Source organism: Panthera tigris, chromosome D3 (genome assembly GCF_018350195.1).
Source record: "Panthera tigris isolate Pti1 chromosome D3, P.tigris_Pti1_mat1.1, whole genome shotgun sequence".
Taxonomy (NCBI): Eukaryota; Metazoa; Chordata; class Mammalia; order Carnivora; family Felidae; genus Panthera; species Panthera tigris.
Window position 1 is genome coordinate 9,152,069 of NC_056671.1, and position 16,294 is coordinate 9,168,362.

Sequence of the window (16,294 nt, forward strand, 5' to 3'; positions counted from 1 at the left end):
TCATTCAATATCTCTCTCTCTCTCTCTCTCTCTCTAAACAATAAATACACATTTAAAAAGTAAAAAATAGGGGCGCCTGGGTGGCGCAGTCGGTTAAGCGTCCGACTTCAGCCAGGTCACGATCTCGCGGTCCGTGAGTTCGAGCCCCGCGTCGGGCTCTGGGCTGACGGCTCGGAGCCTGGAGCCTGTTTCCGATTCTGTGTCTCCCTCTCTCTCTGCCCCTCCCCCGTTCATGCTCTGTTTCTCTCTGTCCCAAAAATAAATAAAAAACGTTGAAAAAAAAAATTTTTTTTAAAAATAAAAAAAATTAAAAAAAAAAAAGTAAAAAATAAAACGAAACTTTTGTGCTACAAAGGACACCATGAAGCAATTTTTAAAACTCTCATCAAATGGAAGTATTTGTAAATACTTTATCTGATAAAGGGTTTGTATACAGAGAGTATAAAGAACATCTACAATTCAGTAATTAAAAGACAAATAACCGAGTTAAAAATTAGGTCAGGAATCTGAATAGACATTTTGCTACAGCGATATGCAAATAGCTGATAGGCACACAGAAAGATGCTCAATACCATCAGTCATTAGGGAAATGCAAATTAAAACCACGATGAGATACTTTATAACCACTGCGATAGATATAACCAAAAAGACAACAGCAAGTATTGGCAAGAATGTGGAGAAACTGGGATCCTTGTACACTAACGATAGAAATATAAAATGATGCATACACTCCAACACAGTAATTTCACTCCAGGAGAAATAAAAACATAAGTCTACACAAAAACTTGCATACAAATAGTCGTGGCAGCATTACTCAGAAGACTCAAAAGTGGCAGCAACCCAAAGAGGAATCAACTGATGAACGGGTAAGTAAGATGTGGTATATCCACACAATGGAATAGTATTTATCCATAAAAAGGAATGGAGTCCTGATAAATGCTCCAACATGGATGAATTTTGAAAACATTTCACTAAGTAAAAGAAACAAGGCAGAAAAGCCTACATACAACATGTTTTCCCTCATACAAAATATCCAGAATAGGCAAATCTATAGAGAAAGCAAGCATATTATGCCTAGAGTATGAGAGTGTATATGCATGGGGAGGGGGGGGCGTAACTGCTAAAAGGTACAGGATTTCTTACTGGAGTGATAAAAATGGTCTTTTTTTTTCTTTTTAAAAGTAATCTCTACAACCAATGTAAGTAAGGCTCAAACTCCCAACTCCAAGATCAAGAGTCCATGCTCCACCAAGCGAGCCAGCCAGGTACCCCAAAAATGTTCTAAAATGTGCTGTAGCAATGACTGGACAACTCTGATATGCTGAAAACCACTAAACTGTATACTTCAATGGGATGGATTTTATGGCATGTGAATTATATTTCAATAAAACGATTTTAAAAATATGTATTTATAGAAAATGAATATTCACAAAATAAACACTGTGAGGACAAACAAAATAATTTTAAACGATCATCTGCTGATGATAAAAAAAAAAAATGATGCACCTACTAGAACAGAAGTGATTAGAAAAAGTACAAGTGGAAGAGACTGGGCTGGAATGGAAGCAAGACTTCTCCGAATGATCTCTTTATGTCATTCCACTTTGCAATCTTACAAATATTTTGCATATGCATAAAATTAAAATAACCAAAAAGCTATCCCTGACAAATGAAAACAAGTCCAATCAGATTGGCCTATCGATGTATCAAACCACTGACATGACTCAGTAACTCTGGAAGACAGTATTTTGGAAGTAGCAAAGACACCAACAGTTTCTCACTCAGAAAACTGGCACTTACACAATTCTTAATGAAACAGATAGTAAGGAGAAGTTAGACAACAAATATTTAAAGACTATTTTATACACATTATAGTAAAATGAAACAGGCTCACCAAGATGGGCCCCTGTGATCCTGCCTCCTGGTATTCACACCCCTGTGTAGTCCCCTTCTACTGTTCCAGGTTGGCTTTGTGTAATCTACAGCATACTGCAGAAGTTATGTCACTTCCAAGATCAGGTTGTAAAACACACTGCAGCTTCCACTTAGATCAATTTCTCTCTGAATACTCATTTTGGGAGAAGCCAGCTGCCACGTTATGACCAGCACTATCCTGTCAACAACTCTGAATCTGGAAGTAGATTGTCCAGCCTCATTTAACCCTTCATATACTACAGTTCTAACCAACAGCTTGGCTGCAATTTCTTAAGAGACTCTGACGCAGAACCACCCAGTTAAACCACTCCTGAATTTCTGACCCTCCTGAGATAATTTACGTTTATTGTTTTAGGCAGCTAAGCCCTATGATAATTTGTTAAAAGATAGATAAAAAGATAGAATTGGGCTATCGCCACCTGAGCCCTTAATTTTACCAATACTCAGAATAAGACCAATATTGTGGACCTCCTGAATGATCTAATATAAAGCACTGATAATCATCTTAAATATTCTTACCTCTCTCCTACAAAAAAGTTAAACCTGAACTGAAGTACTCAATGCCATCACAAGGAGTAGAGACACAAACACAAGGAGTAGAGACACAAATCTAGAATACGGGACATTCCTACATAACAACTGGTTCCTGCCACAAAGCAGTAACAGGAGAACAAAGAGAAAAGGAACTACAAAGACATGTAATAAATGTAATAATTTATAGATCAGGGGCATCTGGGTGGCTCAGTCGGTTAAGCGTCCGACTTTGGCTCAGGTCACGATCTCACTGTTCGTGGGTTCAAGCCCCGTGTCGGGCTCTGTGCTGACAGCTCAGAGCCTGGAGCCTACTTCAGTTTCTGTGTCTGTCTGTCTGTCTGTCTCTCTCTCTCCGCGCCCCTCCCCCAATCATACTCTGTTTCTCTCAAAAATAAACATTAAAAAAACTTTTTTTAAATAAAATGTAGATCATATTTTGATCCATATTCAAAACAGATCAATTATAAAAAATATTTTTTTAAAAATGTCTATTTGTTTGGGGGTAGGGGTGGGGGTAGAGGCAGAGAGCCCGATTTGGGGCTCGACTTACAAACCAGGAGATCATGACCTAAGCTGAAGTTGGACACTTAACCAACCCAGCGCCCCTAAAAATGTGATTTTTGATCCAATCAGGATAATCGATTAGATAAATTTATTAGATGAAAGGGAATTACTGTTTATTTTATAAAGTGTGATAACACCACTCTGGCCATCTAAGAAAAAAAAGTCCATAATTCAGAAAGATATACACTAAGTACATAGGAATAAAATGGCATGATGTCTGCGATTTACTTTTAATACTTCAGCAACAAAACAAAGCACCCTCAGGTAAATATGGCAAAATCTTGATAATTGCCAAATGTGAATTATGGACAAACCAATTATCCAGTCACTTCCCATCTTCTGAGCATAGCATATGTTTATAGGTGCTGTTCTTGACATGTGCCTGTTCTCCCTTACTAGAAATGACCCTGCCTCCTGAAGATAAAGTGCCTCTCTCACACCAAGAGCCATACTATACTATAATGCCATCTTAAGAAGAGGAAACATCCCTCTACTATGAAGATTCTGATGGTTTCTGAAGTGAGCTGGCCTCCGCTCAAAAAGAAATTCTGGATGGGGAGTAGGGGTGGGGGTGGGGAACTGCAGGTTAGTATAAAATTCAAAGGTCAGCCAGATACCATATGTTTTCGCTCTTATGTGGATCCCGAGAAACTTAACAGAAACCCATGGGGGAGGGGAAGGGAAAAAAAAAGAGGTTAGAGTGGGAGAGAGCCAAAGCATAAGGACTCTTAAAAACTGAGAACAAACTGAGGGTTGATGGGGGGTGGAAGGGAGGGGAGGGTGGGTGATGGGTATTGAGGAGGGCACCTTTTGGGATGAGCACTGGGTGTTGTATGGAAACCATTTTGACAATAAATTTCATATACTGAAAAAAAAATTAAAAAAAAAAATTCAAAGGTCAGCAACTTGGTAAAATAATTTAACAAACACTCCTCAAAATTTAACATTGAAAACTTCAGAATTCAATTATTCTTTTCAAAGAATTCTTTTGAACAATCATAACTGATGAGCATTTCTCCTCTCCTAGTTTTGTTCATAAAAATGCATCTTAGGGTGCTTGGGTGGCTTAGTACATTAAGCATCTGACTTCAGCTCAGATTATGATCTCATGGTACATGAGTTCAAGCCCCGCACTGGGCTCTCTGCTGTCAGCAAAGAGCCTGCTTTGGATCTTCTGCCCCTCTGCTGCATGCACACTCTCTCTCTCCAAAATAAATACACATTAAAAAAAAAATACATCTGAACACCTTAGGCAGTGTTGGGTACCACAAGTCAGCATACAGGCTCATCAAAAGTCAAAGCTGAACCACAAATATTACTTAATTCATGCAGCATGCACACTTACAAGCAAACACAGGCAGGATTATTCTCACCTTTACCTGCTCTATATGTCTTGGCTTGATTCACTGGCATGGGCGTCATAGGTATAGGGTATAAAGGCTTGAGAGAATTAAAAAAAAAAAAAATGAAAATTAGGCTCTTATGATAGTAAGAATATATTTTACTATTTTCTCTTACTGGTATATTGTTAGAGAGCTAGTTCTGAGGTCTCCTGGTTTGCCAGGAGTCATTAAAAAATAAAATCACACTCACACCTAAAAGGACAAACCCCAAACCAGTAAATCTAAACCATCTTTCTTTCTCACCAGAAAACATTCTCACATTTTATACTAAAAACATACCATGCCATCACATGCCTCCTCTTTTCAAGTATTTTTGTTTCACCATCACTACCTCAAGTCACCCCATACCTAGAGAGTGCTTGGGGTCAAATAAAAATAACTAGGGAGGGGAAGTGCACGTTAAATTCTAGGACTTACTTGCACGCCTGGGCTCACTGGGACTGGATACATCATATTTGGTGCAAAACAGACAGGCTGAGTATAAACTGGAGCTGGCTGCTGATGACCCACCATAGATGGGCTAGGTTGTGCTTGAGGACGAGGTGAAGTTGGGGTGGTAGAAGGCTTTGGCTACAAAAATAAAAATCAACTATCTTCAGATGAAAAGCTATTATTGCAATCTGAAAACTGATCTTCTCATCTTTCTAAGATCTACTCACTTTAAATTAGTCCCTTTTAATGAAAAAAACTTTAGAAAATAAACTTCCATATGTTTAAAATAAAAGGAAAAAGTTATGTAGGAAATTAAATTTGCCAACTCATTTATTACAATAATTTGCCAACATCAATAATACTACTAAAAATGACAGCTTTTTAAGCACCTAAAAATAAGTGATCCTTAAGGAACTGGAGAAAGTTTTTAACGTCTTTTTAAAATTAATTAAAAAAAATTATTTTTAATTGTTTACTTATTTTTGAGAGACAGAGCGTGAGTGGGAGAGGGGTGGAGAGAAAGGGAGACACAGAATACGAAGCAGGCTCCAGGCTCTGAGCTGTCAGCACAGAGCCTGACATGGGGCTCGAACCCATGAGCCGCAAGATCACAACCTGAACCAAAGTTGGACGCTTAACTGACAAAGCCACCCAGGCACCCCTAGAGTTTACTTAATTTTTGAGAGAGAGAGAGAGAGAGAGAGAGAGAGAGAGAGAGAGAGAGAGAGAGAGAGAGAAAAGAAAGAAGAAAGAACAAGAGAGCCATCAGGGGTGGGGCAGAGAGAGAAGGAGAGAGAATCCCAAGCAGGCTCTGCGATGTCAGCGCAGATCCCGATGTTGGGCCCAAACTCACAAACTGTGAGACCATGACCCAATCAAGAGTCAGATGCTTAACCAACCGAGCCACCCAGGTGCCCCCTGGAAAGTGTTTCTAAAAGTAAAGAAATATCTTCTTACAAATTTAATAGAATAATAGTTCATCGCTAGCCAGCCAGTGAGGAAGATTCAAAGATTTGCCCCAGATCACATCTAACTGATGACAAAACAAAACATGAATCTTTTCCATGGCTCAAAACATGAATCTTTTCCATGGCTCAGAAGTATTCATAAATGACCACAGAAAAAGGAACAGAAACTACAGGTTTTTCAGCATCCTATAACTGACTGTAGATGGCAGGTATGGGGGAAATCCTACTACTACTACATTTATCATTTTCGAGACTAGATTACTTCAAAGAAAGAAACAAACTTACCTGAGAAAAGGAACGAGGGTTAAACTCCTTTGCATTAGGATTCAGTGTTGATTTTCTCACTTGCCTAAACCAGGGGAAAATTAAAAAGGGCCAGTAAAATCTGCATGGAACTTATGTTTCTCTCAAGTCTTCCATACCTGTTTTGTTAAACTGCTGAACATACATTAAACAATTCTTACTGAATCACTAATCCTCTTCATTAAAACATATGCATGAATTTCCCACTCTTTAATCTGATAAGGATCGGCCAAAAAGGGGCAACTAAAAAAAAAAAAAGTTAATATATAGTTCTTCTCTCAGAGGCAATCAACAAATATTTAAACTGGTAAGACAAAATATTCCTAAAAGCAATCCCTAATATATCAATTCTCTAGCATGTGGGTTTGTTTGTTTGTTTTTTAAGATTTTATTTTTAAGTAACCTCTGCACCCAACATGGGGCTCAAACTCACAATCCCAAGATCAAGAGTCACACCCTCTGCTGACTGAGCCAGCCAGGTGCCCCCTAGCACGCAGTATTTTCTAATGTGACAAAGCGTTTCCTCCGTGACATGCCTTGGGAAAAATCATGACTCTAAGAAATAAAAACTTTTGCTTCAAATTAAGCAGCAGCACTCTTTTTGATCAACAAGCCGCACTCCAAAAGTTCAGCCATAACTGGACTGTATGGAGACCAGAACAAATGAATTAACAGTGGTTAGCTTGGATTAGGTTCTGAGGCTAGCCCACAAAGATCCATTCAATTGATAATACCCTGAATGTGCAGAATTAAGTTTATCTTAACAAATCTAACCATTAAGTAAAACACTGTTTATGATAGAAAACATGCTGAATTCCAAGTAGGGGCACCAGATACTTCTTCCTCTTCTCGGCAGTGACAGTTTCCGGTCTCAGCAGCAGAGCCAGGAAGTGGGTACTGACTAGCGGCCAGGGGACAGAATTCCCAAAAGCCAGTAATTTTTCAACTCCTTGTACATTTACAGAAAAAAAAAACTTTCTTAATTTAGTCTAGTTTTTGACCATGGGAAACAAAAATGGGGAAGGAAAAGAGAAGTGCAGAGTGCAAAGACCTGATGTACTTAAGACATCACTGGTTTAGCCCAGCTGTTTGTAACTTGAGGTCCACCTACAAAACAGGTCCAAATGTCCAGACAGATTCTTGAGCTGAAGGGCCCTGTACCCTTTAAGAAACATCTAAGCAAATAACAGGATGTGCTCAATTCGAGGTCTACTCACTCAGCTGCATCTTTCTTCTCCTCTTTATCATCTTTATCTTGTTTGCATCCCGGACTGGAAGTCTGAACCCCTTGGGATGTGACCTCAGGTCCCCTCTTGTGCTCCGCATTACTGAGGACTGAAGGGGAAATGCTGGGACTGCTCGGTTTGCTGCTGCCACTGGTGCAATTGCTGCTGCTATTTTCAACGAAAGAATCCTTAGCATTTGGTTCAATTTTGTCTTTGACCAAATCTCTTGATTTTTCTCCCTCTCTATTTTTGTTTAGCAGTTGATCCATAGATTCAGAAGTAGAACTTGGCTGTAACTAAATAAAGGAAATAATTATGCTTAAATATTTTAAATAACTTTATAATGAATTTTCTCCACGAGTATAAGCAAACTAATATTTGTAAGCTTGAGATATACCGAATAAGGCTTTTTTCATTACTTTAAGAATGTTTTTATTATAAAGCAATAATAGCAGAACACAATGTATATGCAACACAACCACAGTCATCTAAGCACTCCAACGTCCTAAACTCAAAAGTTAAATACTTACTTCCTGCCTTCCCTGGGTCAGAAATTGTGCCTGCTCGGTATGGAAAACATGGAAGAGCTCCTATCCTCGAACAGCCCATCACCTGGGTGAGACCAGATACTTAACAAAATGTGGTAAATGCTATGGGATCCTACAGGAAAAGCAACTTATAGAAAAAGGTTCTTCAGTGAAAGTCATCGAGTCTAAGGTAGAAAAGATTTGGTGGGGGCGGGGGGGGGGGGAGTAGTAGTTTGGAAAATGGAATTGTCTAAGCTAAAGAAACAACATGCTTAAAAACCCAAGGGAAGAGAAGAAGACGGCTCCACACTGTGAAACAGAAAAGCACTACTGGCTGAAGCACAAATGCGTGGGTAAAGAAATGGCAAATTCACCGAAGAGGGACAAGATGATAAACGAACTTGAAAGCTACGTTAAGGACTCTAGCTTTTAATTCTCAGGAAAACGAGCAGTCACTGAAGAATTTTAAAGAGGTTTAGTACTGAGCAGATTGGTAGTTCACAAAGATGAACACAGTAGTCTTGCGGAAAATGAAATGGAGGGAGCCAAGTGAGCATATACAGTGACCATTATGGAGGCTGGACTAAGTCCTGGGCCTGGACTCAAGAAGTAGTGGGCTGGGAAGCCACAAGTAGGTGGATTCAAAGGGACACTGGACTAGACATGTTGGTCAGTTAGACCTTCTAACTTGTAAAGAAAGAAACTGCAAAATACAAGTACCATGAAGAAAAGCAGGAGACAAAAGATGTCAATGAAATAGTTGCTGAGGTTTTTAAGTTTGCCGGCCAGAAGAAAACAATGCTACCACCGTCCCAAGATGATTTAAGATGCCATACTCCAAAGAAAAGAGAGAGAAATAGATGAAGGAAATAACAAGAAAAAAAGAAGGAAAAAGGCACCACCTAAAAAGCTGAAGAGGCAATGAGAATATAAGCAGCCGCTCCAAGCACCAAGAAGGGACTGCAAGGCTGAACAGACACAAACTATGTCTCAAGCCTCGAGACGGGCAAACAAATGTCAAAGTCTCACTCCTGAGGCTTGGCACACAGCATTATGCATCTCAAGCCTCACTGCATCACCAATAGAGTTAGAAAGTCCACAAGCAGCTCAGGGCAAAAGGTGATAGGAACATTATTTGCACCCGGTGGCAATTTAAGCCACAATATAGGCACTTAATGTTTAAGCCGCCATTTGTTCACATAAGTCTTTAGTAGAGGCTACCAACCTAACAGACCACCTGTATACTGCATAAGATTCTCTGAGTATTTATAAGAGTCTCTGAGGCAAAAATAAGACTTCTGTTGTCGTATTCGTATAAAGGAAAATCTATCGATAATACTGTGGTTGGACACTGTTCTAAATGATTTACAAACTCATTCATTTAGCTGTTACAACAGACCTATGTGATATAGACACTATTATCACTACCTTACAAATGGGCAAACTAAGGCACAATTCATACTTTTGAGCATTCTGCTGTATTTCCTACCTGCAGTATAGTAAGTAAACCTAAGTGAAAACTGAAGACTTTTTCCCCAAAATTGAACTTTATCTTTTATTGAACTATAATTAATGTATAACGTTGTATTAGTTTCAGACATACACCATATTCCTTCAATAGATGTATATACTGCAAATTCAGTATGTCTAGTTAACAGCCGTGAAGTGCAGTTACAATTTTTTTTCTCTTATGACAAGAACTTTCAAGATTAACTCTTTTAGGGACACCTGGGTGACTCAGTCAATTAAGCGTCCGACTTCAGCTCAGGTCATGATCTTGCAGTTCACGAGTTCGAGCCCCACATCAGGCTCTGTGCTGACAGCTCAGAGCTTAGAGCCTGCTTTGGATTCTGTGTGTGTGTGTGTGTGTGTGTGTGTGTGTGTGTGTGTCTGCCCCTCCCCCACTCACACTGTCTCTCTCAAAATAAATAAATATTTTTTAAAAACAAGATCAGCCTTTTAGCAACTTTCAAATACAATACAGTATTACTGACTGTAGTCACCATACTGAACATTACATCTCCTGATGTAACTGTTATTTTATAACTGGACGTTTGTACCTTTTGACCCCATTCCCCATTTCACTGCCCCCTGGCCTATGGCAACCATCAACCTGTATGAGTTTTTTTTCTTTTCTTTCTATATGATTTTACACACAAGTGAGATTATGCAATTATCTGTCTTTGTCTGACATTTCACTTAGCATAATGCCCTCAAGGTCCACCCATGGTCATGGCAGATGACAGGATCTCTTTCCTTTATATGGCTGAATACTCTGTTACATAACGTGTATGCATGTGCACATTTGCGTATATGTTATATAAAAATACATGTGTATCTGTGTGTGCTTACATATATACACACACAATTTTCTTTATCCGTGCATCCATCGATGGACACCTAGGTTGCTTCCATGTCTTGACTATGGTAAATAATGCTGCAATGAACATGGGGTGCAGCTATCTTTTTCAGCTAGTATTTTCATTTCCTTGTATAATTACCCAGAAGTGAAATTGCTAGATCATATGGTAGTTCTATTTTTAATTTTTATTTTTGAAGAACTTCTAAACTGTTTTCCTTAGTGGCTGAACCAACTTATGTTTCCACAAAAGGTGCACGTCTTGGTCAGCATTTGTTATCTTCTTATCTTCTTATCTTCTTGGTAATAGCCATCCTAAAAGAGTGAGGGGATACTTCATTGTGGTTTTGATTCGCACTTCCCTGGTGACTGGTGGTGAGCACCTGTTCATGGACCTGTTGGCTATCTGTGTCTTCTTTGGAAAAGTGTTTATTTAGACCCTCTGCCATTTTAAAATCAGTTTCCTTGTTCTTTTGCTACTGAGTTGTAGGAATTCTTTATGCATGCTGGATATTAATTCCGTATCAGTTATGTGATTTGCAAATATTTTCTACATGCAGTAGGTTTCCTTTTCATTTTGTTGGTTTCCTTTGCTGTGTGTTATTTTTGCTCTTGTTACTTTTGCTTTTGATGTCAAACCAAAAAATATTGCTGCCCACCACTGCCAATGTAAAGGAGCTTATGCCGAAGTCTTCTAGGAGGTTTTCTGGTTTGTTTGTTTTCACTTATTTTTGAGAGACAGAGAGAGAGCATGAGTCAGGGAGGGACTGAGAGACAGGGAAACACAGAATCTGAAGCAGGCTCCAGGCTCCCAGCTGTCAGCACAGAGCCCGACACGGGGCTCAAACCCACGAAACCGAGAGATCATGACCTGAGCTGAAGTCAGATGCTTAACCGACTGAGTCACCCAGGCGCCCCTCTTCCAGGAGTTTTACGTTCAAGTCTTTAATCTATTTTGAATTAATTTTTGGGTATAGTGTTAGACAGTCCAGTCTTCCCAACACCATTTATGGATGAGACTGTCCCTTCCCCATTCTATATTCTTGGCTCCTGTCATAAATTAGTTCACCATATATGCATGGGTTTACTTCTGGGCTCTCTATTTCTATAACTGACCCATATGGCTGTTTTTACATCAGTAACATTCTTTATTACTGCAGCTTTATACATAGTTTGAAATCAGGAATGCCTCCAGCTTTCTTCTTCTTTCTCAAGATTGCTTTGGCCATTTGAAATCTATTGTAGTAACATGCAATTTTTAGGATTGTTTATTCTGTTTCTGTGAAAAATGCCACTGGTACTTTGATAGGGACTACACTGAATCTATAGGTTGCTTTGGGCAGTATAAACTTTTAATGGGAAAACTGAAATTCTTCTGTGACTTAGAGAACAAGAAAATACTGATTGACAGTAAAATTCTCGATCATCTTTACTTTGCTAATAGGAATTAGTATTTACTGAATAGACACTGTGGGTCATGTACTATGTTAAACACTACAGGTAGCATCTCATTTAATTCTCATAAGAACACTATGAAATCGGTTCTACAGTAATTCCATTTCAGCTTCAGAGAAGCAGATAACATGTTTCAACGTCATACTCATGGTTTTGTAAAGGCAAGATTCAAACCAGATAGTCTACTTACCTCCAAACCTCGTACCATTAATCTGTAACAGATCAAATTACTAGCAATTCTTACACACATAAAGCTATAAGCAACCTGCACACAGCTACATTAGATCCTGCAGATGGGTGTCAAGGAAAATGAACGGAAAAGACAAAACCACAGGGTACTCCTAATTCTGTCTCAATGAAAGACTACAGATGTTTGTGAACCACCCCAGTTCAAGGCCAAGTGCATGTCATGAGGATGGCTCTGATGATTCATTCACAGAACACTATGCAGGACATGCAGGTATGCAGGACACTATGCACTATGTAGGACACGCTATGCATTAGATACTGTCCAATGCACTACTAGAAACTTGAACACACAGATGGCCAGGCCTTTCTTTTAACTAGCCATGTGACTCTGGGCAAGTTAGTTAACTTGTCTTTGCCTCAAAGAATAGAACCTACTTCAAAGGGATGTTAGGACACTAAGGGATTTATCACACAAGCACTTAGGACAGTGTAGGACACATAGGAAATAATAAATGTAAACTAATAATGCTATTTTACCTTTAGGAAATTATAAGCTTACTCTCAAACATTCTTAATACTATTTCCTTGCTTTCCAGTATTCACTTATGGACCGGAAAGTTACTTGTAAGAGACTTAATAATACATTCACACTTATTCAGGCCCCCAACAGAAGTAAGATTAGAAGTCCTAAAGACGTAGAATGCTAATCCTACAACTACCTGGAATTTAAGAGTCAAGTGTTAAAGATTGCAGGAAGTTGTGATCTAATAGTACAAGAACATTACGTAATGTTTTCTACTAAATGAAGGTGTAGGCTATTTAAAAACATACTAACTCTAGAGACACTGTGGTACTGACAAAAAGAGAGACATATAGATGTCACGGAGGAGAGTTCAGACTCCAGTAACAGAGCTTCCACAAGGGGACAAAGATTATTCAATTCAGTACCCTTTTAAGAGAAGGTGCTGAGACAAGCGAGAGCAACATGCAAAATAAATCTGGAAGCCTACCTCACACAATATTAAAAAATTATTCAAAAAAGATCACAGCCTCAAATGAAACTCTTACAAGAAAATAAGAATAAATCTTTATGACTATGGATTAAGCAAAAGTTTCTAAGATATGACACCAAAAGCACACGCAATAAAAGAAAAGGAAGATAAAGTAGACTTCAACAAAATCAAAAGTTTTCAAGTTTCAAGGGTCAACATCAAGAAAGTGAAAAGACCATCTACAGAATGGTAGAAGAAATTTAGAAACCGTGTATCTGATGTGAGACCTGTACACAGAACACATAAACTTGATAATAAGTTCTCACTCACAACTTGATAATAAGACAACTCAGTTTTTAAAATGAATAGACATTTCTCTAAAAAAAGATATACAAATGGCCAACGAACACATAAAAAGATGCTCAACATCATCAGCCATCAGAGAAATGCAAATCAAAACCACGATGAGATACCACAAGGATGGCTCTAATAACAAAGACAATAACAAGTGTTGGTAAGGATGTAGACAATCAGAAAACATCATATACTGCTGGTGGAAATGCAAAACAGTGCAGTTGCTTTGGCAAACAGTCTGGACGTTTTCCTCCACAGGCTAAAGACAGAGTTACCACAGGACCCAGGAATTCCAGTCTTAGATATCTATAGCCAAGAGAAATGAAAATATAACTACACTACGTTCATAGCAGCATTATTTATAATAGTCAAAACGTGGGAATAACTGAAAGAGACATCAAATGATGGATAAATGAAATGTGGTATATCCATACAATGGAATAGTATTTATCCATAAAACCAGTGAAGTACTTCTAAATGGTGCAACATGGATGAACTTTGAAAACATTACGCTAAGTGAAAGAAGCCAGACACAAAAGGCCACATATTACATGATTCCATTCATATGAAATGTCTACAACTGGCAACCGTATAGAGACAGAAAGTAAACTGTTCAGGACCTAGGGAAAGGTGGGGGGTTGGGGTGGGGGTTTAAAGCAAAAGAGTGACTGCTAAGAGCTATGGTGTTTCTTTTTGGGGCGAAGAAAAATGTTCTAAAATTAAGTGTGGTGATGGTTGTACAACTCTGTGAATATGCTAAAACCCACTGAATTGTACACTTTGTATGGCTAAATTGTATAACATGTAAATTATATCTCAATATAACTGCTACAAGAAATGTACTAACTCATATGCTCCAAAGTAAAAATGTTTTTTCCTTCAAAACATAATAAATTAAATTCAAGTAAGAAGGGACCTGAATGTCTGACTGTAAAAAATGCTAAGGAAATGGGCAATTCCTATAGCATGAGCTCAATTTATAACAAACGGAAGATCATGCAAAATAGTATCATCTCTTCTTCAGGAATCTACTCAATGACACAGCATCAAGAACTGCACTGGAAAGAAACCCTTCCCTCTGGCAGGAGGATGCAGCTGAGGCAGCCAAGTACACAGGAGGGCTTTAATTGTGTTGGAGGGCATGACATACTAAACCAGACGTCTGGGCATTCAGTCATAATTCTTGGTGTCCCATCCATGCATTAACTATAGCTTAAAAAATTAAAATTCACACCTATTAACAGCACTAAAGCTGAATAAATTGTGATAAAATATGATATGTAATATTTTGAATGGTGACAATAAAAATTAAGCTATCAGCAAAAATTTATTAATTTTTAGGAAGCCAACGCAAGCTAGGAAAAGGCTGCCTTTTGATTTGACTCATCTCTTTGTAATTTTTTAAAAATGTTTTTATTATTTTTATTTTTGAGAGAGAGGGACAGAGCACTAGTGGGGGAGAGGCAGAGACAAAGGGAGACACAGAATGTGAGACAGGTTCCAGGCTCTGAGCTGTCAGCACAGAGCCGGATGTGGGGCTCAAACCCATGAACTGTGAGATCGTGACCTGAGCCAAAGTCGGACGCTTAACTGACTGACCCACCCGGGCGCCCCTGATTGATTCATCTCTTAAGACAGCCATTTTTTTCTAAGGCTAATCATCAGATCTTTTCCCTCTAAGAAGCTAAGTTTCAAGATGACCTCCTGAGTTGGTCTCAAAATATGACTTGAAATGCAAAGTGTATTACTATGGTAAAGGCTGTAGAAAAGAATGCAATGGTCATCCAGGAGAGATTAGAGTATGTTAACAAGACTTAAGACAGAGAAATGGTTTTAGAGAAAGATTTCTATCAATACATTTGTGCACAAAGTATAAATCTGCAACTACCTAAGAACACTGAGGTCCAGTCCATCATCCACTCGCCACATCAGGTAATTAATGCCTCAGCTTTGCTCTACTCTTCGTTGAATAATGTAATCAAATGAACACCAAATAATAACTTATGTTATGATGGCTTCAAATGTCACAATTATATTCTCTTTCATTTGATACCTGTTTAGTTCTTATCATAGTACATGATTTTAGTTACCTACTTAAAAGTACAGGCAAAGACAACTTGAAGAATGCTTAGCTTTCTACACACATCATTCGAGGTTTCTGGGTGTGCATATATTTTGTAAATGAAGGATATGAAAATTCTTAGGACATTAAAATCCTAACTCATTAATCAATAGTAACACTTACCCTAAAATCATTCTTAAACTTCTTTAAGTCATCAATCTGTTTTCTATGTTCAGAAACAATTGGGGATATACCTGTGAAATGTGGAACAGTTAAATACAGATTTACTGCAAATCTTTAACTTAAAATCCTTTTAGGAGGAGATACTAGAAATGAAAATAAGTTCTTTTATTCAATATATTAATCACAGATTTTGACATTGGTCAATTTATGCATTTAAATACACACAATCCTAAGAAAAAGTGTTGACCAAAAACAATCTGTATTTGGCATGAGATCAGACATATCCTTCCTATTTCCAAGTTATACAAGAAGACTTTTTAAAGCTCTAACCTTTATTTTCAGTCTTTGAGAAGCTAGGTGATGTTTCACTGGGCTTCATATTTTCTTTATTCCCTGCAGGAGAATTCTGCCTCTGATCTTGAAGCCTGGAATCCTTAGCTAAAAAAAAAATACATTAAAAAAAAAAAAAAAAAGTAAAATGGGAAAATATTCAACAATTTTTATTTACTATAGTTTTTGGGAAAAAACATTTCCATTTAACCAGAAGCTTTTCTCCTTTGCAGACCTATCAAACACCAGTAAGTTTATTTATATTAATAGCTACTACCCAAGAATGTCAGCCCTGTTTAACAGACATTCAAGAATAACATTTATGAAATTAGTAGTATTACTTAAACAACTCCATTTATGTAAAATTTTAAATGTATGCTCAAATATATACCTATGAATGGACATTGCATTTTTCATACAATTAACATTAAACTCTAACAATGAACTTCACAAATGACATTTTGGAGCTGGAAGCCCT

At 38.0% G+C, this 16,294-nt stretch overlaps 1 protein-coding gene across 7 annotated transcripts in view; it reads right to left on the reverse strand.

Annotated features, from left to right (window-relative positions):
- The window catches only part of ATXN2 (ataxin 2), a 126,006-nt gene that overhangs the window by 31,437 nt on the left and 78,275 nt on the right, over positions 1-16,294 (reverse strand). For 5 of the 7 annotated variants that reach the window (XM_042961874.1, XM_042961873.1, XM_042961878.1 and 2 more), the window contains 6 exons: positions 15,817-15,924; positions 15,487-15,557; positions 7,357-7,661; positions 6,122-6,185; positions 4,854-5,006; positions 4,407-4,473 (listed from right to left, as the gene is read on the reverse strand). In XM_042961874.1, the coding sequence (XP_042817808.1) occupies positions 4,407-4,473; positions 4,854-5,006; positions 6,122-6,185; positions 7,357-7,661; positions 15,487-15,557; positions 15,817-15,924 (768 nt within the window). The remainder of the gene's footprint in view (positions 1-4,406; positions 4,474-4,853; positions 5,007-6,121; positions 6,186-7,356; positions 7,662-15,486; positions 15,558-15,816; positions 15,925-16,294) is intronic. The other 2 variants (XM_042961875.1, XM_042961877.1) reach the window with 1 other exon arrangement.